The 25,973-nt window shown below is 46.1% G+C and overlaps 1 protein-coding gene across 1 annotated transcript in view; it reads left to right on the forward strand.

Moving 5' to 3' along the window:
* The window catches only part of egf (epidermal growth factor), a 116,272-nt gene that overhangs the window by 78,085 nt on the left and 12,214 nt on the right, over positions 1-25,973 (forward strand). The window contains exons 18-22 of the mRNA XM_056296711.1: positions 648-813; positions 4,877-5,041; positions 15,534-15,636; positions 16,154-16,168; positions 16,893-16,980. Of these exons, the coding sequence (XP_056152686.1) occupies positions 648-813; positions 4,877-5,041; positions 15,534-15,636; positions 16,154-16,168; positions 16,893-16,980 (537 nt within the window). The remainder of the gene's footprint in view (positions 1-647; positions 814-4,876; positions 5,042-15,533; positions 15,637-16,153; positions 16,169-16,892; positions 16,981-25,973) is intronic.

Raw genomic sequence — 25,973 nt, forward strand, 5'->3', positions numbered from 1 at the left:
TGAACCAATGGCTAGGTGGTGTCCCTGGATAGGACATCAGAGCCTCTTTTCCATTTCCTCCATACACAAGTTGTCCACTACAGGTGAGACTGGGGAACCCATAGCGCCCCCATGCCTCTGCCTATAATACTGCCCCCACATCCATATTTGCATATGAAACTGGTGGTTGGTTTGGGTGGTTATGCCACTGTATTGTTTATAAGAGTGGGGGTACCTGCAGTCAGGTGAGACTGAAGAGGTCTCTTAGCTGATGATGAAACGTTTGTCAGTAAACATTGAGTCCACATGAACTGGTTCAAACTTCTGATTTCCTTACCTGAATTATTGAGCATGGATCAAGACAGTCAAAATGTTTTTAACATTAGCATGCAGCACCACCATAAAAACACTAGAAGTGAAAGGTGTAAAAGGTGAAGTTTCCTGCATGACCCATATATCATATTTGTCCAATCCATAATGAGTATATGAGCTTATCACACCAATTATGTATGGCTTGTAGCCGCCATCTTAAAGGAGGAATACCATTATGAATAATGACATACTACACGATAGTAAGTAAACACAATTGTGACATGTATGTACACTCTGGTGATGATATGATGTCCCTTATGTTACCTCACTTTGTTAAAATACACCCGATTCCCCAGAGCTGGAGACCACCTCTGCATGGGCGACCACCAGCAGCCCTGCTGACATCCACAACCAGCCTGGAATGAACCGGACGGTGGAGAGCTGTCCACTGACCCACCAGTCCTACTGCCTCTACCAGGGTGTTTGCTTCTACTTCCCTGAAATAGACTCCTATGCTTGCAAGTAAATAACCCCTTACCTGTGACCCGTGAGTGTGATTGACAACCTTAGTTTGACAGTTTACTGTTAGCTTATCGTTTTGTAAAGGTCTCACAAAGTTTCCCTCACAGAGATGAATTGAATATCCTCTGTGGGATTGTAGAGAAAAATCTAACCCTTCATCACATAACGTTTAATGACCCTTGAAATCCATACATACACACACACACACACAAACACACACATTTACATATACTTAGCACAAAAAGAAAGGAAATGTGTGTGGTAGATTATGTCTTTGTTGTAACAATGCTTCTTGGCAATAAATCTTATACCGTTGGAAAGCCTGTTTATTTGCCTTTTAAATGGGCCACATGTGTAAGGAACATGCATTTGTGGGATGAGCAGCAGAGCTCAGTATGTGGGTTGCGCCCATGAAACATTCGCCAAATCTTCTCTGCCAATGCCAAACAGCTTATTTTGCTGTTGCTATTGACCCTTGTGTTGAGCTTCTGGTACCCCAGGTTCTGACAATCAGCTGCCTGATAGAAGATTTATTGCCAAGAAGCATTGATACAACAAAGACATAACCTACCAAACACACATTTCCTTACTTTTTGTTCTGAGTTTATATATATGAGAGAGAGGTGAACATGTTGGCATTTTGTCAGCCAATGAGTTGTGTAATCTACTATCCTAAAAAAAACAAAACTATCCATCATCACTACATCTGTCACCCCGGTCACTGGGATGTGTGTCAGATGAGTACGGCATGTTTCACTGTTCTCTGCCTTATCAGTACAACACCACATGATAGTCACAGAAGGTTGAATCAGTTCATCTGGACTCAACGTTTATTGACAGAAACGTTTCATCATCATCTAAGTCAGTGTTTCCCAACCCAGTCCTAAAGGAACCCCTATCCTGCAGATTTTCATTGTAACCCTGCATAGGTAGCCCTGCTTGTACTTACTCAACCAATCTTCTCACAGCACTTAATTATGCAAGGTGTGCAACATCTGACATAATTCATTGCTGATTGGTTGAATATCTACAAACAGGTACCTATTCAGGGTTGCAAAGAAAATCTGCAGCATAGGGGTTCATTGAGGACTGGGTTGGGAAACACTGATCTAAGTGACCTCTTCAGTCTCACCTGACTGCAGGTACCCCCACCCTTATAAACAATACAGTGACTGCAGGTGTCCCCACCCTTATAAACAACCTGCAGTCACTGTATTGTTTATAAGGGTGGGGGTACCTGCAGTCACTGTATTGTTTATAAAGGTGGGGACACCTGCAGTCACTGTATTGTTTATAAAGGTGGGGACACCTGCAGTCACTGTATTTTTTATAAGGGTGGGGTACCTGCAGTCACTGTATTGTTTATAAGGGTGGGGTACCTGCAGTCACTGTATTGTTTATAAGGGTGGGGACACCTGCAGTCACTGTATTGTTTATAAGGGTGGGGACACCTGCAGTCACTGTAATGTTTATAAGGGTGGGGACACCTGCAGTCACTGTAATGTTTATAAGGGTGGGGACACCTGCTGTCACTGTATTGTTTATAAGGGTGGGGTACCTGCAGTCACTGTATTGTGTATAAGGGTGGGGACACCTGCAGTCACTGTACTGTTTATAAGGGTGGGGCACCTGCAGTCACTGTATTATTTATAAGGGTGGGGTACCTGCAGTCACTGTATTGTGTATAAAAGTGGGGTACCTGCAGTCAGTGTATTGTGTATAAGGGTGGGGTACCTGCAGTCAGTGTATTGTGTATAAGGGTGGGGTACCTGCAGTCAGTGTATTGTTTATGAGGGTGGGGTCCCTGCAGTCAGTGTATTGTTTATGAGGGTGGGGTACCTGCAGTCAGTGTATTGTTTATAAGGGTGGGGTACCTGCAGTCAGTGTATTGTTTATGAGGGTGGGGACACCTGCAGTCAGTGTATTGTTTATAAGGGTGGGGTACCTGCAGTCACTGTATTGTGTATAAGGGTGGGGTACCTGCAGTCAGTGTATTGTTTATAAGGGTGGGGGTACCTGCAGTCACTGTATTGTTTATAAGGGTGGGGTACCTGCAGTCACTGTATTGTGTATAAGGGTGGGGTACCTGCAGTCAGTGTATTGTTTATAAGGGTGGGGTACCTGTAGTCACTGTATTGTGTATAAGGGTGGGGTACCTGCAGTCACTGTATTGTGTATAAGGGTGGGGTACCTGCAGTCAGTGTATTGTTTATGAGGGTGGGGACACCTGCAGTCAGTGTATTGTGTATAAGGGTGGGGTACCTGCAGTCAGTGTATTGTTTATGAGGGTGAGGTACCTGCAGTCAGTGTATTGTTTATAAGGGTGGGGTACCTGCAGTCACTGTATTGTTTATAAGGGTGGGGTACCTGCAGTCACTGTATTGTTTATAAGGGTGGAGTACCTGCAGTCACTGTATTGTTTATAAGGGTGGGGTACCTGCAGTCAGTGTATTGTTTATAAGGGTGGGGGTACCTGCAGTCACTGTATTGTTTATAAGGGTGGGGACACCTGCAGTCAGTGTATTGTTTATGAGGGTGGGGACACCTGCAGTCAGTGTATTGTTTATAAGGGTGGGGTACCTGCAGTCAGTGTATTGTTTATAAGGGTGGGGTACCTGCAGTCAGTGTATTGTTTATGAGGGTGGGGACACCTGCAGTCAGTGTATTGTGTATAAGGGTGGGGTACCTGCAGTCAGTGTATTGTGTATAAGGGTGGGGTACCTGCAGTCAGTGTATTGTTTATGAGGGTGGGGACACCTGCAGTCAGTGTATTGTTTATAAGGGTGGGGTACCTGCAGTCAGTGGAGACTTCAGATGAGGATGAAACGTTTGTCAGTGAACGTTGTGTCCAGATGAACTGATTGACGTCTGTGTTCTTACCTGGACTGCTGTGCAGCATGCAGACACTAGATGGTAGTGTTGGTCTGTGGCTGATGTCTCTCTGTCCCTGATGATGAAAGTGATGCACCATAGCGTTACATGATGCTTTGCAATCAGAACAGTCTGTAATATTCAGAAAATAAATGATGGGTCAATTGCAAACTAAAATTCCTCCGCCTGTCTTTTCATCCATATTGCTTTCATCAAGTAAAGTCTTTCATTTATTTTATTTTTTAGTGATGATCTTAAAGAGAAAACGTTAAATAAAACCCATTCATTTCCAGACTGTTTTGTTCAGGGATTAGAAAGTTGCTGCTAATCCTTTACAGTTTCCTCTGTGGTGCATAATGAGTTGTGTTTCACCAGGGGTTTTCCCTTCAGCACCACGTCAGAGCTGCTGTTATGTTTTACAGCCTCTTCCTTCTGCTGAACATTTAAAGCTGACCTCTGTGGTTTTTCTCCGTTAATAAACAGTTATGTTCTCCATGTGCATGATGGAGTCAGGCTCCATAACACCACCAGTCATCTCCACCATGGGTGGAGACTCTCTCCACCGCTGTATACCGCTGTTGAGGTGTTTTGACTGGGTAGGACAGACACTGGTGCAGCAGCAAACATGCACGTGTTGCAAAAAAGACTGAGACGTGATGCTGATGTGTCCATGACAACCACTATGACTGTATAACAGTGTTCCATATAGTGTGACGTAGTTTATACTCCATCAGACTGTGTTAGCTTTGGTTCCAGCATCCATTTTTACAAGGGGGTGAACTGTTTCCTGCTGAGCTGATGGCACACCAGCCACAATGGCTGCTACACCTTGTTTGTAGTCCTGCTGCACCTGGTTTATCCTGCTACACCTGGTTTGTAGTCCTGCTGCACCTGGTTTATCCTGCTACACCTGGTTTGTAGTCCTGCTACACCTTGTTTGTAGTCCCAGAAAATCAGAGTCAGCAGTTCTGTTTCTCTCTGTCTCCTCCATCCAATATATCACACCACTGGTCTACTGGAAGACTGACTGTCTGTTCAACAACACCACCACCACATCATCATCATCATCCTCCTCCTCACATTCTAAACAGATCACATGACCACTTATTAATGGAGAAAAGTCACGGATGGCAGCTTTATGGTTTGTGACGTTTCACTGTGGTGTGTTACTGTAAAAGAGCCGTGTGTTCAGCTGTGTTCCAGGCTACATGGGCGAGCGCTGTCAGTTCAGTGATCTGGAGTGGTGGGAGCTCCAGAGGACCCAGCAGGAGAAGAGGAGGAATGTGGCCATCGCCTCCTGCATGGTGGCACTCATCAGCCTGCTATCTGCCACCGCCTGCCTCACCTACTGCTACGGGTGAGGGGGGGGGGGGTTAAGAAGATGTAGGAAAAATGCAAGGAAGAAAGGGAAAGAAGGAGAAAGAGGTAAACTGATGCTAGAAGCAGTCAGGTGAGCAGTGTAAGAGAGACTTGAAGTGATAGTAAATGTAAAATGAGCAGCCTGCATGCAGGGTTGGTAACTTTTAATACTGAGAGTCCATACAAAAGGTTTAAGTAAGTTGAGTCTTTCTGTATGTCCATTGTAACGCCACCAGGAGACGCCATGTTTCTTTGCTGTGTGACGTCACAGACTCCATCCATCCATCCATCCATCCATCCAAACCGCTTATCCTGCTCTCAGGGTGGCGGGGATGCTGGAGCCTATCCCAGCAGTCACTGGGCGGCAGGCGGAAAGACACCCTGGACAGGCCGCCAGGCCATCACAGGGCACGTCACCAAGACTCAATGCTGAGAAACTCCACCGGTGTCACTCTTCAGTACAGAAGAGACAAAACACGTGAAGCCCAAATCATCCTCACAGACCAGCTGGAGGAAAGTGACTGAAGGCCGCCAGTAGGACTCAGACCAACAGTGTCCTGATGTGATGGGCTGCATCCCAGTGCTCCCAGTCTTACTGGCCGTGTGCTGAGCCCACGTGGCGTCAGAGCGTTTACACAAGACACCCAGGGAGTCCTCTGATCCCTTCACATAGTTTACATGAGTCCTCCATGATGAGGACATCCTGATTAAAACTGACTTTCAGAGGGCGTCCGGGGTAGCGTGGGGGTCCATTCTGTTGCCTACCAACACAGAGATCGCCGGATCGAATCCCCATGTTGCCTTTGGCTTGGTCGGGCGTCCCTACAGACACAATCGGCCGTGTCTGCGGGTGGGAAGCCAGATGTGGGTATGTGTCCTGGTTGCTGCACTAGCGCCTCCTCTGGTCAGTTCCCTCTCCCCGTCGAACAGGGTGCCTGTTCGACGGGGAGGGGGAACTGGGGGGAATAGCATGATCCTCCCAGGCGCTACGTCCCCCTGGTGAAACTCCTCACTGTCAGGTGAAAAGAAGCGGCTGGTGACTCCACATGTATAGGAGGAGGCATGTGGTAGTCTGCAGCCCTCCCCGGCTCAGCAGAGGGGGTGGAGCAGAGACCGGGACGGCCCGGAAGAGTGGGGTAACTGGCCGGATACAACTGGGGAGAACAAAAAAAAACTGACCTTGAGAGACGCAGCTGTGAGACGGATGATTTTATATTATCACCTAGGATAATTAATTTATTTTATATCATCACCAAGGATAATTAATTAATTTATTATCATGACCTCGGATAATTAATTTATATCATCACCACGGATAATTAATCTATATCATCACCACGGATAATTAATTATCATCACCTCGGATAATTAATTTATATCATCACCACGGATAATTAATATCACCACAGATAATTTATTTATTTTATATCATCACCTCGGATAATTAATATCACCACAGATAATTAATTTATATCATCACCACGGATAATTAATATCACCACAGATAATTAATTTATATCATCACCTCGGATAATTAATATCACCACAGATAATTAATTTATTTTATATCATCACCACGGATAATTAATATCACCACAGATAATTTATTTATATCATCACCTCGGATAATTAATATCACCACAGATAATTAATTTATATCACCACCACGGATAGTTAATATCACCACAGATAATTAATTTATTTTATATCATCACCACGGATAATTAATATCACCACAGATAATTTATTTATTTTATATCATCACCTCGGATAATTAATTTATTTTATATCATCACCACAGATAATTTATTTATCTATTATCATCACCTCGGATAATTAATTTATTTTATATCATCACCACAGATAATTTATTTATCTATTATCATCACCTCGGATAATTAATTAATTTTATATCATCACCACGGATAATTTATTTATTTTATATCATCACCACGGATAATTTATTTTATATCATCACCACGGATAATTAATGTATTTATTATCATCACCATGGATAATTAATTTATTTTATATCATCACCACGGATAATTAATGTATTTATTATCATCACCACGGATAATTAATTTATTTTATATCATCACCACGGATAATTAATGTATTTATTATCATCACCACGGATAATTAATTTATTTTATATCATCACCACGGATAATTCATTTAGATCAATATCTGTCTTCTGTGTTTTTACCATGGCTTCACATTTTCTTTTCCATTTCTTCTTCATCATAGTGTTCTTGTTGGTTTGTTTCACGTGCTGATGTGTTGGTGTAATACGTCGTCAGCGTTGATCACCGCCGTGTCCATTTCCTGTAACATCTTCTGTCTTCTCTGTCCATCAGTCAGCCTTCTGTGCTCCTCCATGAGTTTAACATCACATGTTCCACGAGACCCTCACACGTCCTGTCAGCTCTCATCACATGACCCAGTCTTGACTCTTCACATGTCTCACTTACTCAGAGGACTCCGCTTTACATGTCTCACTTACTCAGAGGACTCAGCTTTACATGTCTCACTTACTCAGAGGACTCCGCTTTACATGTCTCACTTACTCAGAGGACTCCGCTTTACATGTCTCACTTACTCAGAGGACTCAGCTTTACATGTCTCTTACTCAGAGGACTCCGCTTTACATGTCTCACTTACTCAGAGGACTCCGCTTTACATGTCTCACTTACTCAGAGGACTCCGCTTTACATGTCTCACTTACTCAGAGGACTCCGCTTTACATGTCTCACTTACTCAGAGGACTCCGCTTTACATGTCTCTTACTCAGAGGACTCCGCTTTACATGTCTCACTTACTCAGAGGACTCAGCTTTACATGTCTCACTTACTCAGAGGACTCCGCTTTACATGTCTCACTTACTAAGAGGACTCAGCTTTACATGTCTCTTACTCAGAGGACTCCGCTTTACATGTCTCTTACTCAGAGGACTCCGCTTTACATGTCTCACTTACTCAGAGGACTCCGCTTTACATGTCTCACTTACTCAGAGGACTCCGCTTTACATGTCTCACTTACTCAGAGGACTCAGCTTTACATGTCTCACTTACTCAGAGGACTCAGCTTTACATGTCTCTCTTACTCAGAGGACTCCGCTTTACATGTCTCACTTACTCAGAGGACTCAGCTTTACATGTCTCACTTACTCAGAGGACTCCGCTTTACATGTCTCACTTACTCAGAGGACTCCGCTTTACATGTCTCACTTACTCAGAGGACTCAGCTTTACATGTGTCACTTACTCAGAGGACTCAGCTTTACATGTCTCTTACTCAGAGGACTCAGCTTTACATGTCTCTCTTACTCAGAGGACTCAGCTTTACATGTCTCTCTTACTCAGAGGACTCCGCTTTACATGTCTCACTTACTCAGAGGACTCAGCTTTACATGTCTCACTTACTCAGAGGACTCAGCTTTACATGTCTCACTTACTCAGAGGACTCAGCTTTACATGTCTCTTACTCAGAGGACTCAGCTTTACATGTCTCACTTACTAAGAGGACTCAGCTTTACATGTCTCTTACTCAGAGGACTCAGCTTTACATGTCTCACTTACTCAGAGGACTCAGCTTTACATGTCTCTCTTACTCAGAGGACTCCGCTTTACATGTCTCACTTACTCAGAGGACTCCGCTTTACATGTCTCACTTACTCAGAGGACTCAGCTTTACATGTCTCACTTACTCAGAGGACTCAGCTTTACATGTCTCGCTTACTCAGAGGACTCAGCTTTACATGTCTCACTTACTCAGAGGACTCAGCTTTACATGTCTCACTTACTCAGAGGACTCAGCTTTACATGTCTCACTTACTCAGAGGACTCCGCTTTACATGTCTCGCTTACTCAGAGGACTCAGCTTTACATGTCTCGCTTACTCAGAGGACTCAGCTTTACATGTCTCGCTTACTCAGAGGACTCCGCTTTACATGTCTCGCTTACTCAGAGGACTCAGCTTTACATGTCTCACTTACTCAGAGGACTCAGCTTTACATGTCTCTCTTACTCAGAGGACTCAGCTTTACATGTCTCACTTACTCAGAGGACTCCGCTTTACATGTCTCACTTACTCAGAGGACTCAGCTTTACATGTCTCTCTTACTCAGAGGACTCAGCTTTACATGTCTCTCTTACTCAGAGGACTCAGCTTTACATGTCTCTCTTACTCAGAGGACTCAGCTTTACATGTCTCTCTTACTCAGAGGACTCAGCTTTACATGTCTCTCTTACTCAGAGGACTCAGCTTTACATGTCTCTTACTCAGAGGACTCAGCTTTACATGTCTCACTTACTCAGAGGACTCCGCTTTACATGTCTCACTTACTCAGAGGACTCAGCTTTACATGTCTCTCTTACTCAGAGGACTCAGCTTTACATGTCTCTCTTACTCAGAGGACTCAGCTTTACATGTCTCACTTACTCAGAGGACTCCGCTTTACATGTCTCACTTACTCAGACGACTCAGCTTTACATGTCTCTCTTACTCAGAGGACTCAGCTTTACATGTCTCTCTTACTCAGAGGACTCAGCTTTACATCGGTGTCTTATGGGACAACTGAACAGATTTCAACAAGTTCACTTTAACCCAGTTATCTAAACCACATACATTAGAGGGACAGCTCAGGTTGGACGGTTTGGAGACAAAGCAAGACAGAAAAGATGGAGATGGTGTGGACATGTGTGGAGGAGAGATGCTGGGTATACTGGGAGAAGGATGCTGAATATGGAGCTGCCAGGGAAGAGGAGAAGAGGAAGGCCAAAGAGGAGGTTTATGGAGGTGGTGAGGGAGGACATGCAGGTGGCTGGTGTGACAGAGGAAGATGCAGAGGACAGGAAGAGATGGAAACGGATGATCCGCTGTGGCGCCCCCTAACGCCAGCAGCTGAAAGTAGTAGTAGTAGTAGTAGTAGTAGTAGGAGTAGTAGTATCTAAACCACGTATTCTTTTTTTTGCCCCCCTTTCCTCCCCAATTGTATTTGGCTTATTACCCCACCCTTCTGAGCCGTCCCGGTCTCTGCTCCACCCCCTCTGCTGATCCGGGGAGGGCTGCAGACTACCACATGCCTCCTTCCATACATGTGGAGTTACCAGCCTCTTCTTTTCACCTGACAGTGAGGAGTTTCACCAGGGGGAGGTAGTGTGTGGGTGGATCACGCTATGCCCCCCAGTTCCCCCTCCCCCGTCGAACAAGTGCCCCCGACCGACCAGAGGAGGCGCTAGTGCAGCAACCAGGACACACACATCCGGCTTCCCACCTGCAGACACGGCCAATTGTGTCAGTAGAGACGCCCGACCGAGCCGGAGGTAACATGGGGATTCGAACCGGCGATCCCCGTGTTGGTAGGCAACGGAATAGACCGCTACGCTACCCAGACGCCCATGCTGACCTTGTTAATAAACACCTGAAGGGGGAGGCAGAGCTGATTGTAAGGCTCATGCTGAGTCTTTTTGAACCGGCGATCCCGGTGTTGGTTAAAGCACATGTTTAAACCCCGTCTTCTGAGGTGGACACCAAGGTGAAGGTTAAAAGTTACCTGAGACGTTCAGTATGAGCAATGGTGGATGACGTTGCTGATCTACTCCCTGGTTCAGCCTGCAGGAAGTAGCAGCCTGTACTTATACCATCGGTAGTACTAACGTCCATAAACCATCAGCCAGCACCATAGAGAAGTTGTAGATGGTGGACAGTCGTGGACACAGTCTGAGTGAGACACTAGGGGGAGCTGTTGTTTAAAGGACAGGTTTAATACTCCTGTTCCGTTGTCTCATAAGACACCGTGGTACAGCTGAGTCCAACATCTACTGAATGAGGCCGGTGAGTAACATGACATTATACCTGATATGTATGAGGGGACAAACTATGGAAATGAGACCCAGGTTGTAAAAGGCCCCTTTAAGAAACCCCTTTAAGAAACCCCCACAAGAGCTGATCAGCGGTGACCAGCTCTGTGTGCTGAACGACCGTCAGACACCGGAGGAGTGTTATGAGCTCGCGTGTACGGTATGAAGCTGCAGGTACGTACAGATGTGTGCACCCTCAGGAGCTGTCAGGAGGTTGTGATGTCAGGCGGCCGGCATCGTGTTAAATCTGTCATTAGACGGCACGGCGGAGGAGCGCTGCCCCACCAACAATGAATGATCTGAAAATACACAGAGGTGTCTATCAAAACCCGGGGGGTGTGATCCGTGTAATGTAGGTGTGGGGGGGAGGAGGAAAGCTGAGCGCATGTGGAACGAATGCGAGCATGCACGGCTGGTAAGCTGCGGAGTAAGGGGCCTACGCTAAATACATACCGCCCTCGTGTTTACACCTGATGTGCTTCTAAGCATCTGATTTGTTTCGGGGATGTCTCGGTGGCTTGAAGACAAGGCCGTCACATCCTCCACAGTCTTTTCACTCAAAGCGTCCACGACTCCTCCTCCTCCCCCTCCTCTACTTTATCCAGGGCCCCTGCACTGCGCTGGCCCCGGGGAAGTGGCACGCTTTCAATTACATGGTTGGTTTAGCCGTTTCTATAGCAATTACACACAGAAATAGGTCATTTCTCGGGCACAAAATGGAGCTGGTGAGGTATGACCCTGGTGGAAACGCTACATGGTCCCGAGCAGCTCTGCCTCAAATTGCCTTTTGAATACAAGTGCAGGACTGTCTGGACTTTTATCTTTCATTCTTCAGGGCTTGTTGGCCTGGTTTCCTCTGTGAATTCAGAAGAACACATGTGGAGGTTTGACCATGAAAACAAACCGTCCGCCGTTCCCTCTCTCTTCATGCTAACACATGCAAATACAGTGCTGGGGCACACACACACACACACCATCATCGGTGGTCACCCGGGGTCGAGTGTGACCGTCCCCCCTCTGGGTCCTCAGGTGGGCGTAGAGGCCGATCCTGGAGCTGCATAATGGGAGGACGCCTGTGTGTGACAGCTTTTTAGGTGGCGTGGCTGATGCTCCTGCAGCCACCACAAGGTCCTTGGCAGGGGGTGGCCAGAGTCCAATGGCATGGAGAACCAACACGATTGGGGACCATCCTCTGCTGAAGCCTTCATCCGCCTTCACTGCCATTGTGACCTGGAGACATTGTCCTCCAATTCTGCCGTTGAGATCTTTGTTGGATCACACTTCATTTGGAACCTCCTCTTTGACCTGTCCACCTTGGGTGACCCTACCAGGAGCCAAGCTCCGGACGACATAGCTGTTGGGATCATTGTTACATGCAAGCTTCTCCACCATGGCAAGATGGTGAACCAGGAGAAGACACCCACTCACATCACACACACACATCTCACACACACACACACATCACACACACACACACACACACACACACGTTGTAGTGTATCACTAAATCTAGATTTATGTGCTCTGATTCAAAAGAGATCAAAGCTTTACAGGACTGAGCCACTTATTCTAACACAGTCAAGCATGATGCCTTTACTGTGCCCAGCGTGTGTCCAACATGTGTCCAGCATGTGCCCAGCATGTGTCCAGCGTGTGCCCAACATGTGTCCAGCGTGTGCCCAGCATGTGTCCAGCGTGTGTCCAGCATGTGTCCAACATGTGTCCAGCATGTGCCCAACATGTGTCCAGCGTGTGCCCAGCGTGTGTCCAGCGTGTGCCCAGCGTGTGTCCAGCGTGTGTCCAGCATGTGTCCAGCATGTGTCCAGCATGTGCCCAGCATGTGTCCAGCATGTGTCCAACATGTGTCCAGCATGTGCCCAACATGTGCCCAACATGTGCCCAGCGTGTGCCCAGCATGTGCCCAACATGTGTCCAGCATGTGTCCAGCATGTGCCCAACATGTGCCCAGCATGTGCCCAGCATGTACCCAGCATGTACCCAGCATGTACCCAGCATGTGCCCAGCATGTACCCAGCATGTACCCAGCATGTGCCCAGCATGTACCCAGCATGTACCCAGCATGTACCCAGCATGTGCCCAGCATGTACCCAGCATGTACCCAGCGTGTACCCAGCATGTACCCAGCATGTGTCCAGCATGTGTCCAGCATGTACCCAGCATGTGCCCAGCATGTGCCCAGCATGTGCCCAGCATGTGCCCAGCATGTACCCAGCATGTGTCCAGCATGTACCCAGCATGTACCCAGCATGTGCCCAGCATGTGCCCAGCATGTACCCAGCATGTACCCAGCATGTGCCCAGCATGTGCCCAGCATGTACCCAGCATGTACCCAGCATGTACCCAGCATGTACCCAGCATGTGCCCAGCATGTACCCAGCATGTACCCAGCATGTACCCAGCATGTGCCCAGCATGTACCCAGCATGTACCCAGCGTGTACCCAGCATGTACCCAGCATGTACCCAGCATGTACCCAGCGTGTACCCAGCATGTACCCAGCATGTACCCAGCATGTGTCCAGCATGTGTCCAGCATGTACCCAGCATGTACCCAGCATGTACCCAGCATGTACCCAGCATGTGCCCAGCGTGTGCCCAGCATGTGTCCAGCGTGTGTCCAGCATGTGTCCAACATGTGTCCAGCATGTGCCCAACATGTGTCCAGCGTGTGCCCAGCGTGTGTCCAGCATGTGTCCAACATGTGCCCAGCGTGTGTCCAGCATGTGTCCAGCATGTGTCCAGCGTGTGCCCAACGTGTGCCCAGCATGTGCCCAACATGTGTCCAGCGTGTGCCCAACATGTGTCCAGCGTGTGTCCAGCGTGTGCCCAACGTGTGCCCAACATGTGCCCAGCATGTGTCCAGCGTGTGCCCAACATGTGCCCAGCATGTGTCCAGCGTGTGCCCAACATGTGCCCAGCATGTGCCCAGCATGGTAACATGGAGGACGAGGAGTCTTGTGGACTCGGCTTATGAAAGACAGAAAGCGTTTTTAAAAGGTTTATATCACTAAAACCCTGGTGACTGCTGCATGTTCATTACTGCTCTGCCATCCAGTCACTTCACTCCCCCTTCAAAACTGACAGCTGCCCAGTAAAGCCACATAAAACCATACAGGCTTCTACTGTCAGTTACCCAGTAAAACCATACAGGCTTCTACTGTCAGTTACCCAGTAAAACCATACAGGCTTTCTACTCTCTGTTTCCCAGTAAAACCACAGCTTTCTACTGTCAGTTACCCAGTAAAACCAGTCCCGTGCTGTTAACCAGGGACCTGCTCGTCCTCATGACCTTGACGTCTAGATAAAGGTCACTCACTGTTAAATTACAAGAGTCAACTTAAACGGCTCGGCACCACAGACCGTGGAAAATGATTTATTTTGCCACGTTGAACACATAAGGGACTTTACACTGAGCACAGACTATAAGTCACGTCTGCTCAGCCTCTGCTGCTGGACTGGACAGCTGACTGAGAACTGGGTGACAGAAGTTATTACATCTTAGTGGGTTTTTATTCAACTTGGCGTACCAGATGGATGGAGATTATCGCATTAGAACAACTCAGACTGGTGTCAGCCAGCTTGACTCTCACAGACGAGTCCACCAAATTAACTGTGACTGGCTCAACTTTTGACAACTTTATTTCATTGCCGCATGTGCCCACATTTGCAAGTCCACCCATCTGGGAATACACACAATAAAACAAACCAAAAGTGTTGTTTGGTCCACACAGCGTGGTGCTTATTTCATGTCATAAATCTATAAATGTTTCGATGAAAGAGAAAAGGCTCATTGTGTTTCAATTAATTACCTTTTTGTGTTATTGTGTTACATTCTGTGTGAGTTAAAACTTTGCATTTGTTACATTATGATTTTTAAATATTCTCTGATGGTCAGAGAACATGTATACTACAATGTAATAACGTAATGTCATTACATTGTAATATACATGCTAACCATAATGTAATAACATATATTACGTTTTTTTTACATTAAGTATTCATGTGTCATTGCAAATGTGTAATATACATGTTTATTACAATGTAATAACGCGGATATTACATGGTTGCATGTGTCATTACATTGTAATATAGATTTTTATTACATGTAATGTGTTACTACATTATATTATAATATATTACATTGAAATATACACGTTATTACATTGTAATATACGTTTATTACATTGTAATGTGTACTATATTATAATGTATATTACATTGCAATATACATGTTATTACATTGTAATATGTGTGTCCTATACAGCATTGCTTAAAATGGACAGTCAAACTTTTTATCCAGTTGTCATTCATTTGAGAGGATGCATTTTCCAGTCGACATCACAGTTAAAACACATACTTGCCATTTAGGTATTTTCTTTTCTGGAGCTTAAAGTGTTTTTGTTTTTTTTAACTGGTGACAAGTGAATTGTGGGAATTTAAAATTTGTGAAAACTCAATTTGTATTTTCAAATGTAAACGCAAATCAGTAAGAAATAATCATAATTTATATGTCCTGAAAAATATTACATTTAGTAGATAGTGGAATCTTTACTTATTGTCATAGAGAATTATCCAAGTGACGTTTCTTCCGATCGTCTACCTTTACAGAACTAGAAGAATCTTCAGGAAACAGCCGTCAGTGGACAACATGAGTGAGACCAGTACAACAGATGACCAGATGTCAGAGACCACCATCAGCAACACACCAAGAGTAAGACCAAGTCCATCCATCCATTATCTTAACCGCTTATCCTGCTCTCAGGGTCGCGGGGGTGCTGGAGCCTATTCCAGCAGTCATTGGGCGGAAGGTGGGGAGACACCCTGGACAGGCCGCCAGGCCATTACAGGGCGAGTAAGACGAAGTCTCCAACATACAGTTCATTTCATGATGTACTGAGGGATACTTTCATAGTTTTTTCCATCATACATATGTCTATTCATCTTTTCGCCAAACTGCTTATCCTGCTCTCAGGGTCGCGGGGATGCTGGAGTCTATTCCAGCAGTCATTGGGCGGCAGGTGGAGAGACACCCTGGACAGGCTGCCAGGCCATCACAGGGCCATACATATGTATCAGGTATAATGTCATGTTACTCACCGGCTTCATTCAGTAGATGTTGGACATGGACCACCGCTGGAATCAGCTGTACCACGGTGTCTTATGGGACAACTGAACAGGCGTGTTAAACTTGCCCTTTAAACAACAGCTCTCCCTAGTGTGTCAGTCAGACTGTGTCCATGACTGTCCATCATCTATGACTTCTCTGTTGTGCTGGCCGGTAGTTTATGGATGTTACTACTGCCTACGGTAAGTATAGGCTGCTACTTCCTGTAGGCTGAACCAGGAAGTAGATCAGGAAAGTCATCCACCACTGATCATACTGGACATTTCAGATAACTTTCACTTTGGTGTCCACTTCGAAATACCTGGTTTAGATTGCATTGAATTGGAGTGTTGAGACATGTCTGTCAGTTGTCCCATAAGACACCGTTGTAAAGTTGAGTCCAGCGGTGGTCCGGTGTCCAACATCTACTGAATGAAGCTGGTGAGTAACATGAGATCATAACTGATATGTTTGATGGAAAAAACTATGAAAATAAGACCCAGGTTGTAAAACACCGGAATGATGCTTTAACAAAACCGACAGACAACCAGATGAGTCCAGTCTGTAAGTACCTCAGCCCTGATGAAACCCCTCAGTGATGCGCTGGTTTACAAAAGAACCTGTTAGTCTGAAGACGTTCTTTACTGGAACTCACTGTTTGAGCTCAAAACGTATTCAGTTTGTAACATCAGATGTCTAAAGGAGTTTTAAAACGTATGTAAAGCTGCAGGCTAACATCAGACGTGTCACCAAGACAACAGCATCCGGGTTTTTGAACAGCATACAGATTAGAAGATGTTCAAAAACTGAATTGTGACAGACAGAGAATGGATGGGTATGTTACTGAATCCTCTTGTCTTCAGTTCTTTGTGGTGTTGGAAGATGGAGGAGAGGGGAAGGTTATTCGTGTGTCCGGATGTCCAGTCTGTCCATCCTGTTCTCCAGAGACAGGTAACCATCACTTCAGGGGCCATGACAAAGTAGTTCCTCATTTCCTCTATTTTGCATTTGTCACACTATTGTTTCAGATCAGGAAGTCAGGAAGGGGGCAAATATTTTCTTCCAGCACTGTAATAATAAAAACCAGCTGACTTAAAGTACAGCTCAGTCTCTGCAGGGTTGCTTGTTAAGAATGAGACGAGCATCCATTGTTAAACACCAAACATGCACAACTCCATAAAGACTCAATAAATCCACTTCTCCCTCTGCTCATCTTCATTTGACTTGTATCAGTCTGTTATTCAGCTTTTGATCCACGGCGGCCTGACTAAGTACTTGAAACTAAAGTTAGATATTTTTATCTGTAAATTAATGTGTAAATTAATATGTTGCAGGGAACATGTGATGTCAGGAAGCTCCTGACAAATAATCATCTCATTTGACAGGGTATTTTTTTCACTTTATTGGTGTTTTTGAAACGTGTTTCCCCAACTTAACATGTGGGTACCAACAGGACCAGAATAGAAAAAAAAGCCTGCGCTTTTATTTTGAAACTACCACCACGCTGCTGCTGCTTTCGACTGCTCCCGTTAGGAGTTGCCACAGTGGATCATACATTTATTTTGAAAGCGTGGTTGAAATTACTGAAACTCAATAATAATAATAATAACTTTATTCATTTTATTATTTTATTTTTTGCCCTGTGGTGGCCTGGCGGCCTGTCCAGGGTGTCTCCCCGCCTGCCGCCCAGTGACTGCTGGGATAGGCTCCAGCATCCCTGCCAACCTGAGAACAGGATAAGCAGTTTGGATGATGATGGAACATTACTTACACAGCACTTTTCTTAACTATGTCACAAAGTGCTTTACAAAAGAAAAACCAGACAAGGCAAAATGAGAGTAAGACCACAGGATGAGCAACAAGGAGGTAACAACAATAAATGAATAAGACCAAATAAGTAGGAATTTTTAAAAAAAACAGTATAAATAAATAAAAAACAAATATCAAACATTTGCAAAAGCTTTGACAAGGAGAAAAGTTTGAAGAGGAGATGTAAAAGAAGCTAGAGACTTGGTTTGTCTTGGTTCAACAGGAAGAGAGGTCCATAGTGTGGGGCCTCTAACAGCAAAAGCCCCGACCACCCTTTGTGACCAACTGAGGCCTGGGAATAACGAACAGGGCTCCATCTGCACATCTTAATGGTTGAGAGGGGGTATACCAGGTCAATAAATCAGAGCTGTATGTAGGAGCAAGACCGTTTAAAGCCTTAAAAGTGAGCAATAACATTTTAAAATCAATTCGAAATATAATAGGGAGCCAGTGTAGGGAGGCAAGCACAGGAGTGATATGGTCATGCCTCCTTGTCCTGGTAATGAGCCGACCAGTGGCATTTTATACTAACTGCAGATGGTGGAGGGTGCCCTTGCTGATACCCGAGTAAAGTGTGTTGCAATAATCAAGCTGAGAATAGAGAAAAGCTTGTACAACTTTTTGTAAATCAGCAATTAATAAAAATTACCTAATTTTAGAGATTATCTTGAGCTGGAGAAAAAATATTTTTGATTTGATTATCAAAACCGAGGTTTGCATTGAATATTACCCCAAGATTCCTAGCAGACTGCTTAAGACTACCTGACAGACCACCAAGGTTAGTATCAAAAGGGTTGGTGGAATTTGGGGGACTGAATAGAATGACCTCAGACTTATAATCACTAAATGTACGAAAGTTTTGGGACACCCAGGATTTAATGCCAGAGAGGCAAGGTGTGAGATTTGCTAGGGTGCTAGGATCTATGGGTTTTAATGGCCTGTATAATCAGGAATCAGGAACAATTTATAGTAATTTCTTTCATGTACTTACGTACACAAAAGAAACGTAATTCCATTTCTCCCAGCCCACAGCAATGCAACGCAAAGGACAAAAACACACATCCAAAATTTCACAAAAAAGACAACCACCAAAAAAATACAAAAACAGAGAGAAAAAAGCAAAAAAGGAAAAAAACAAAACAAAAAAACCCCACACAAACGGTTAACAACACAGTCTACTCACTGCAACACAGGTCAAAAATTCCACTGTCCAGAGAACAAATGCCAGCCAGGATGACTGTCGTAACTGCCGGTCTGCATGGGCTAGCAGTTAGCTTAGCCTGCCCCGCTTCCACATCCTGTCAGACCGCCCTCTGTGTTTCCTCCTCGGGCACAGCTCCAGCAGGGCTGTGCCCGAGGAGGCACACCAGACGCAGCAGACCGGGCTACCCCAGCTGATCTAACGCCAGCTCTCCCAGCCACACACCTTCGACACACCTCCCCGCACTCCATGCGACGACACTAAAACACAGTCAACGCTAGGCGAGGCCGCCATCAGACTGCCCTCAGTGTTACCGGAACTGGCAGTCTGCATGGACTAGCAGTTAGCTTAGCCTGCCCCGCTTCCGTGTCCTGTCAGACTGCCATTGATGTTACCTCTTTGGGCACAACTCTGGTCAGGGCCGTGGTCCCTGGACCCACAGGACGCAGCAAACCAAGCTTTCCCTAATGATCCAGCCCAAGCTCTCCCAGCTATCAAACTAAGACAAAACTTAAACACAGACATGGACAAAGACTGCATGGACGGTACTGGGTGACGCTGCCGCAAACGTAAGTTCGCGCAGCCATCTTCCCACACCGGTACTGGGTGAGGCTGCTGCAAACATGAATTTGTGCCGCCATCTTCCCATTTGTTACAGTATTGACCGAGTGTCTGAGTGTAATTGAGTGTCGTCAGCATAAAATTGGTAAAACATCATAATTTTGAATAACCTGGTCAAGAGGCAGTATGTATATGAAAACGAGGGGGGGGGGTCGTCAGGGAAGTGTGGTGGTCTATTCTGTTGCCTCCAACACGGGGATTGCCGGTTCAAATCCCCGTATTACCTCCTGCTTGGTCGGGCGTCCCTACTTACACATTTGACCGTGTCTGTGGGTGGAAAGCCGGATGTGGGTATGTGTCCTGGTCGCTGCACTAGCGCCTCCTCTGCTCAGTCGGGGTGCCTGTTCGGGGAGGAGGGGGAACTGGGGGAAACAGCATGATCCTCCCATGCGGTACGTCCCCCTGGCAAAACTCCTCACTGTCAGGTGAGAAGTAGTGGCTGGCGACTCCATATGTATCAGAGGAAGCATGTGGTAGTCTGCAGCCGTTCCTGGCTTGGCAAAGGGGGTGGAGTAGCGACCGGGACGGCTAGGAGAGTGGGGTAATTGGCCAAGGGCGATTGGGGAGGAAAAATTTTTTTTTTTTACAAAAACGAAAACAGGAGGGGGCCAAGAACTGAGCCTTGAGGGACACCACAACTCAACTGATCCATCAAGGAAGTAGTTACCCAGAACAACAGAAAAAGTTCTGTTGGAGAGGTATGGGTGTAATAAACTAAGAGCTGAGCCCTTGATGCCTACCCAAGTTTCCAAGCGATGTAAGAGGATACTGTGATCGACTGTGTCAAAGGCAACACCATAGTCTAAAAGAACTAAAATCGAGTAGTCACCTCCGTCTGCAGTCAGCAGTAGGTCATTAGTAACCTTGACTAAAGCTGTCTTGGAACTATGATGTGTTCTAAAACCAGACTGGAAACTGTTAAAAACACTACTAGTATTATCCAAAGGAGTTGAATCAAGTGCAACTGGACTTGGTATGTATCCGTGAAGACGTTTCGCCTCTCATATAAGAGGCTTCCTCAGTTCGTGCCTTTCTGACTAGACCAAGCTAGTCTGACTGGCTGGTGATGAGACTCAGAATTTATCCTCTTGGAGTCGTTGTCAGGGCTATTGATGTCCATGGCTCTTTGTGTCCCAATGTTTACCAACGCCCGTCGCCATCGGAGCTACTGATTTGCATTTGTTTAGCAGCGACAGTCGTTGGGGGTGTTAGTTTCCTTTTCAAGATGGCGGTGCGCTGAATGCAGCAGCTACTGTGGTTCCCTGTTCAGTGTCGTGTTTTCTTTGTTATTCACATGTTAGTTTTAAGTTTACTTACAAGTGTAGGTCCTGCGGTCTTCTGCAACTGTCAGGAACTTTTAAACCTCAGAACGGATTACTCCCTCCCTTCCACCATCACGGACAACTCCCCATCCATATTATCCGCTCACCGCTCTCGCAGTGGAAACGCTGCCCCCGTCGGCAACGTAAACAAAAGAGGGGAAAACGTGGCGGGCTACATGCTAAGCTAAGTAGCGTTCCCTTCAAAGTTTCCCTCCCCAACATCTTCATGGCTAATGTCCGGTCGTTAGCTAACAACATGGAGGAGATAAGACTCAGGCTGTCCTCTCAGAAAACGCTGCAGAACTGCTGTCTGCTGATGTTTACGGAGACTTGGCTCAACAGCAACATAGCTGACTCGGCAGTTGAGCTAACGGGCCGCACAGCCTTCCGTGCCGACAGGACTCCAGCAAGATCCGTGGAGGAGGTTTGAGTATTTATGTCAATAACTCTTGGTGCAACAATATAAAGATCGTTGAAAGGCATTGCTCTGCTGATCTCGAGCTGCTTATGATTCAGTGCAGGCCTTTTTACCTGCCCAGGGAGCTAACGGCCATTACCATCACCGCTGTATACACCCCCCCCCCACATGCTAATGCTAAGGTAGCACTTAAGCAGCCACAATGTGCCATCAGCAGACAGCAGACCCAACACCTGGACAATGCCTTTATCATAGGGGGTGACTTTAATCAGGCTAACCTCAGGGCTGTATTGCCCAAATTCCATCAGCATGTCTCCTGCCCCACTAGGGGCCAAAACACCCTGGACCATCTCTATACAAACATCAAGGACTCATACAAAGCTACTCCCTGCCCCCACCTGGGGCATTCTGACCACCTCTGCCTGTTCCTGGTCCCAGCCTACAACCCCTAATAAAACGGATCAAGCCAGCAGTAAAGACAATCACTGTCCGGCCAGAAGGAGCAGTCTCTGAACTCCAGGACTGTTTTGAAAACACAGACTGGAGTATTTTTGCACATTCAGCTACCCATGGATCCCATACAGACATTAATGAACAGACATCTGCCATACTAGCCGACATTAACTTTTGCACTGAGAGTGTCACAACAAAAAAATCAGTCCGCACCTTTCCAAACCAGAAACCCTGGATAACCAGTGAGGTCCGGCAGCTGCTGAAAGTCCGGGATGCAGCATTCAAGTCAGGTAACTGTGAGGCCTACAGCGCAGCCAGATCAAACCTCAAAACGGGCATCAGAACAGCCAAACATAAATATTCCCTACGAATAGAGGACCACTTTCACAATAACTCTGATCCTCAGCGAATGTGGCAAGGCATTCAGTCTATCACAGACTACAAAAGCTCTAATCGCAGTCCCGCTGGCCATGATGCCTCCCTGCCAGACAAGCTAAATCATTTCTATGCCCACTTCGACAAGGACAATACTGACCCAGCCACAAAAGTCCCCAGCCACCCAGAAAACCAGGTGCTCACTCTATCAGTCGCAGAGGTCAGAGAATCACTGCACAGAGTGAACAAACAGAAGGCTGCCGAACCAGACGGCATACCGGGTTGGATCTACCGGGAATGTGCCGACCAGCTGGCTGAGGTCTTCACACCTGCATTTAACCTCTCACTGTCCCAATCTAAAGTCCCGGCATGCTTTAAGACCACCTCTATCATTCCTGTCTCCAAGAAACCAACATCCACATGTCTGAATGACTACTGACCCATAGCACTCACCCCCATTGCCATGAAGTGCTTTGAAAGACTGGTTCTGGCTCACATCAAAACCTTATCCCCCACAGTCGACCCACATCAGTTTGCCTACCGTCCCAAAAGGTCTACTGAGGATGCCATTGCCCCTGCCCTACACATTGCTCTGACCCACCTTGAACTTAACAACACATACATCCGGATGCTGTTTATAGATTACAGCTCTGCCTTCAACACTATCATCCCTGCCAAACTAACCACCAAACTCCTCTCCCTTGGCCTCAACCCCTCCCTCTGTAACTGGATCCTGGACTTCCTGACCAACAGACCTCAGTCTGTTAGGTTAGGTGACCACTCCTCCTCCACCCTGACCCTCAGCACAGGTGCCCCTCAAGGCTGTGTTCTGAGCCCCCTCCTTTTCTCCCTCTTTACCCACGACTGCCTGCCAACTCACCCTTCAAATGTTATAGTTAAGTTTGCAGATGACACCACAGTCATTGGCCTTATCACCAACAATGACAAGACAGCCTTCAGGGACGAGATTGAGCACCTCACATCATGGTGTACTACCAACAATCTTGTCCTTAATGTGCAGAAGACAAAGGAGTTGATTGTGGACTTCAGGAGGTCTAGAAGCTGCAGCCACTCCCCCATACACATCAATGGGGTGGAAGTGGAGCGTGTTTACAGCTTTAAATTCCTTGGAGTACACATCAGCGAGCACCTTTCCTGGACATTAAACACCCAGGCCCTTGTGAAAAAGGCCCAACAACACCTGCATTTCCTGAGGAGGCTGAGGAGCGCCCGTCTACCCCCAAAAGTCTCACCAACTTCTACCACTGCACCATAGAGAGCATCCTGACCATCTGCATCTCAGTGTGGTACGGCAACTGCACCTCAGTAGACCAGAAAGCTCTGCAGCGGGTCGTCAAGGCGACCGTGCATATCACCGGTACCCAGCTCCCAGCCATAAAACACATTTATCACGAACGCTGCCTTCGAAGGGGTCTGAGCATCAGCAGAGATCCCAACCATGGACTGTTCTCCCCCCTGCCCTCTGGGAGGCGCTACAGGAGCCTCAGAGCCCGCACTACCAGGCTCAAAAACAGCTTCTTTCCACAAGCTGTTGCCCACATGAACCTGGCTACCCACTGAATGTCTGTAGATACTTTTAAATATTTTGTACTCCAGCTCTTTTTTAACTTATTTTTAGCTTTTGGTCTTCATGTGTGTATATCTTATACTGTGTTTGCTGTGTTTGTCTGTGTCTGTCTTGCACTGTTTGGTGAAGCCACAGACCTCATTTCATTTTTAACATGTGCCTGCACATTGTTTTTAATGACAATAAAATTGAATTGAATTGAATTGCATTGGATTTCGACTTCATTATTCAGTGGTCATGAGAGTTGTTGGAGCCGTTAGTGACCGACTGTTGTTCTTGGCGGCTAGGCTTCTTGAGTCTCCTGGGTAGAGATGAAAGGACGGCATTGTAAGTGGTTCATCCCAAAGACCGTGTACCAAACACCCAAAAAAGCAATCTGGTGTATGCTGTACAACGCAATGAGGATTGCACTGACCTATACATAGGAGAAACCAAACAACCACTACACAAACGGATGGCCCAACACAGGAAGCCAAACTCCTCAGGACAAGAGTCAGCAGTCTATCTACACCTAAAGGAGAAGACACACTCCTTCGAGGACAGCAACGTACACATTTTGGACAGAGAAGATAGATGGTTTGAAAGAGGGGTGAAGGAAGCCATCTATGAGAAACTGGAAAAACCATCCCTCAACAGAGGAGGAGGTCTGCAACACCACCTATCTCCCAATTACAATGCCGTCCTTTCATCTCTACCCAGGAGACTGAAGAAGCCTAGCCTCCAAGAACAACAACCGGTCACTAACGGCTCCAACGACTCTCATGACCACTGAACAATGAAGTCGAAACTAACACCCCCATTGATCATCACTGCTAAACAAATGCAAATCAATAGCTCCGATGGCGACGGGCGCGGCTGGACATCGGAGCACAGGAGAGCCACGCATATCAATAGCTCAGATAACGACGGGCGCAGCCAAACATCGGTACACAAAAGAGCCACTCATATCTATGGCTCTGTTAGTGACGGGCGTTGGTAAACATCGGGACACAAAGAGCCATGGACATCTATAGCTCTGACAACGACTCCAAAGAGGATAAATATTTGAGTTTCATCACCAGCCAGTCACACTAGCTTCATCTGGTCAGCAAGGCACGAACTGAGGAAGCCTCTTGGATGAGAGGCGAAACGTCTTCACGGATATATACCAAGTCCAGTTGCACTTGATTCAACTCCTTTGGATAACCATGACCTGGATGAATGAGAACAGTCACAGACACTACTAGTATTCATAAAAGATATTGGTTGAGAAGAAATTACTCTCACCACAACCATAGATAAAAAAAGACAATTTGGAGATTAGTTTATAGTTACTTAAGGACAGGGAATCCAAATGAGGTTTCTTCAGCATTGGGTGAACACTGGCATGCTTAAAACTGTCTGGAAAAGAACCAAAGGCCAGAGAATTTGCAGAATAGTGGCGCTAACAGTGGGAAATACCTCCTTTAGCAGCTTAGTGCGAATGATGCAGGGGGAGATGCAGGAGGAGGAGCTCATATGGGAGACTGTACTCTCTAACTGAAATTGTAATGGGTTGAAACTGGGTATAAAAGGGAGAATTAACATGGGGAATGGAAAGAATGCAAGGGTCAGGCTGGATTTGGGACCTGATATTTTCCACCTTATTTACAAAATGAGCCAGAAATTTTTCAGACAGCTCAACACCAGGTTAAGCAAAAGAAGTGGAGGGACAATTAATGACAGAATCAATTACGCTAAAGAGAACTTTAGGATTGTGGTTATTTTCAGATATCAATTCAGAGAGGTAAGCTGATTTCGTATCCTTAACTGCTTCCTGGTAAATTAACATTAAAAGCTTATTTCCACTGATGGATCCACACATTAAAAGGAGAATGTGTGTGTTTTCTTTTTCTTCAGATGACAACTTTACATCGGAGAAGTCAGGGCCGTTGCCAAAACACAACCTGGTGTACGAGCGTTCAACGGAGACTGACAAAACCAATGCTGCTCCCCCAAAGTCTATCAACAATCTGATATTACTGGGCGACTTCCATCCCCCCACAACCCCCCTGACCTCTCAACCTCTGACCCCTGAGGATTCTGCCCACTAGCTTACTGAAAGCCATGATGTTTCTGTACATATACTCATCAACATATTGTAGGATTTGGTTGAGGTATGAACCACAAATGAATGGT

This window comes from Lampris incognitus, chromosome 1 (assembly GCF_029633865.1).
Source record: "Lampris incognitus isolate fLamInc1 chromosome 1, fLamInc1.hap2, whole genome shotgun sequence".
Lineage (NCBI taxonomy): Eukaryota > Metazoa > Chordata > Actinopteri > Lampriformes > Lampridae > Lampris > Lampris incognitus.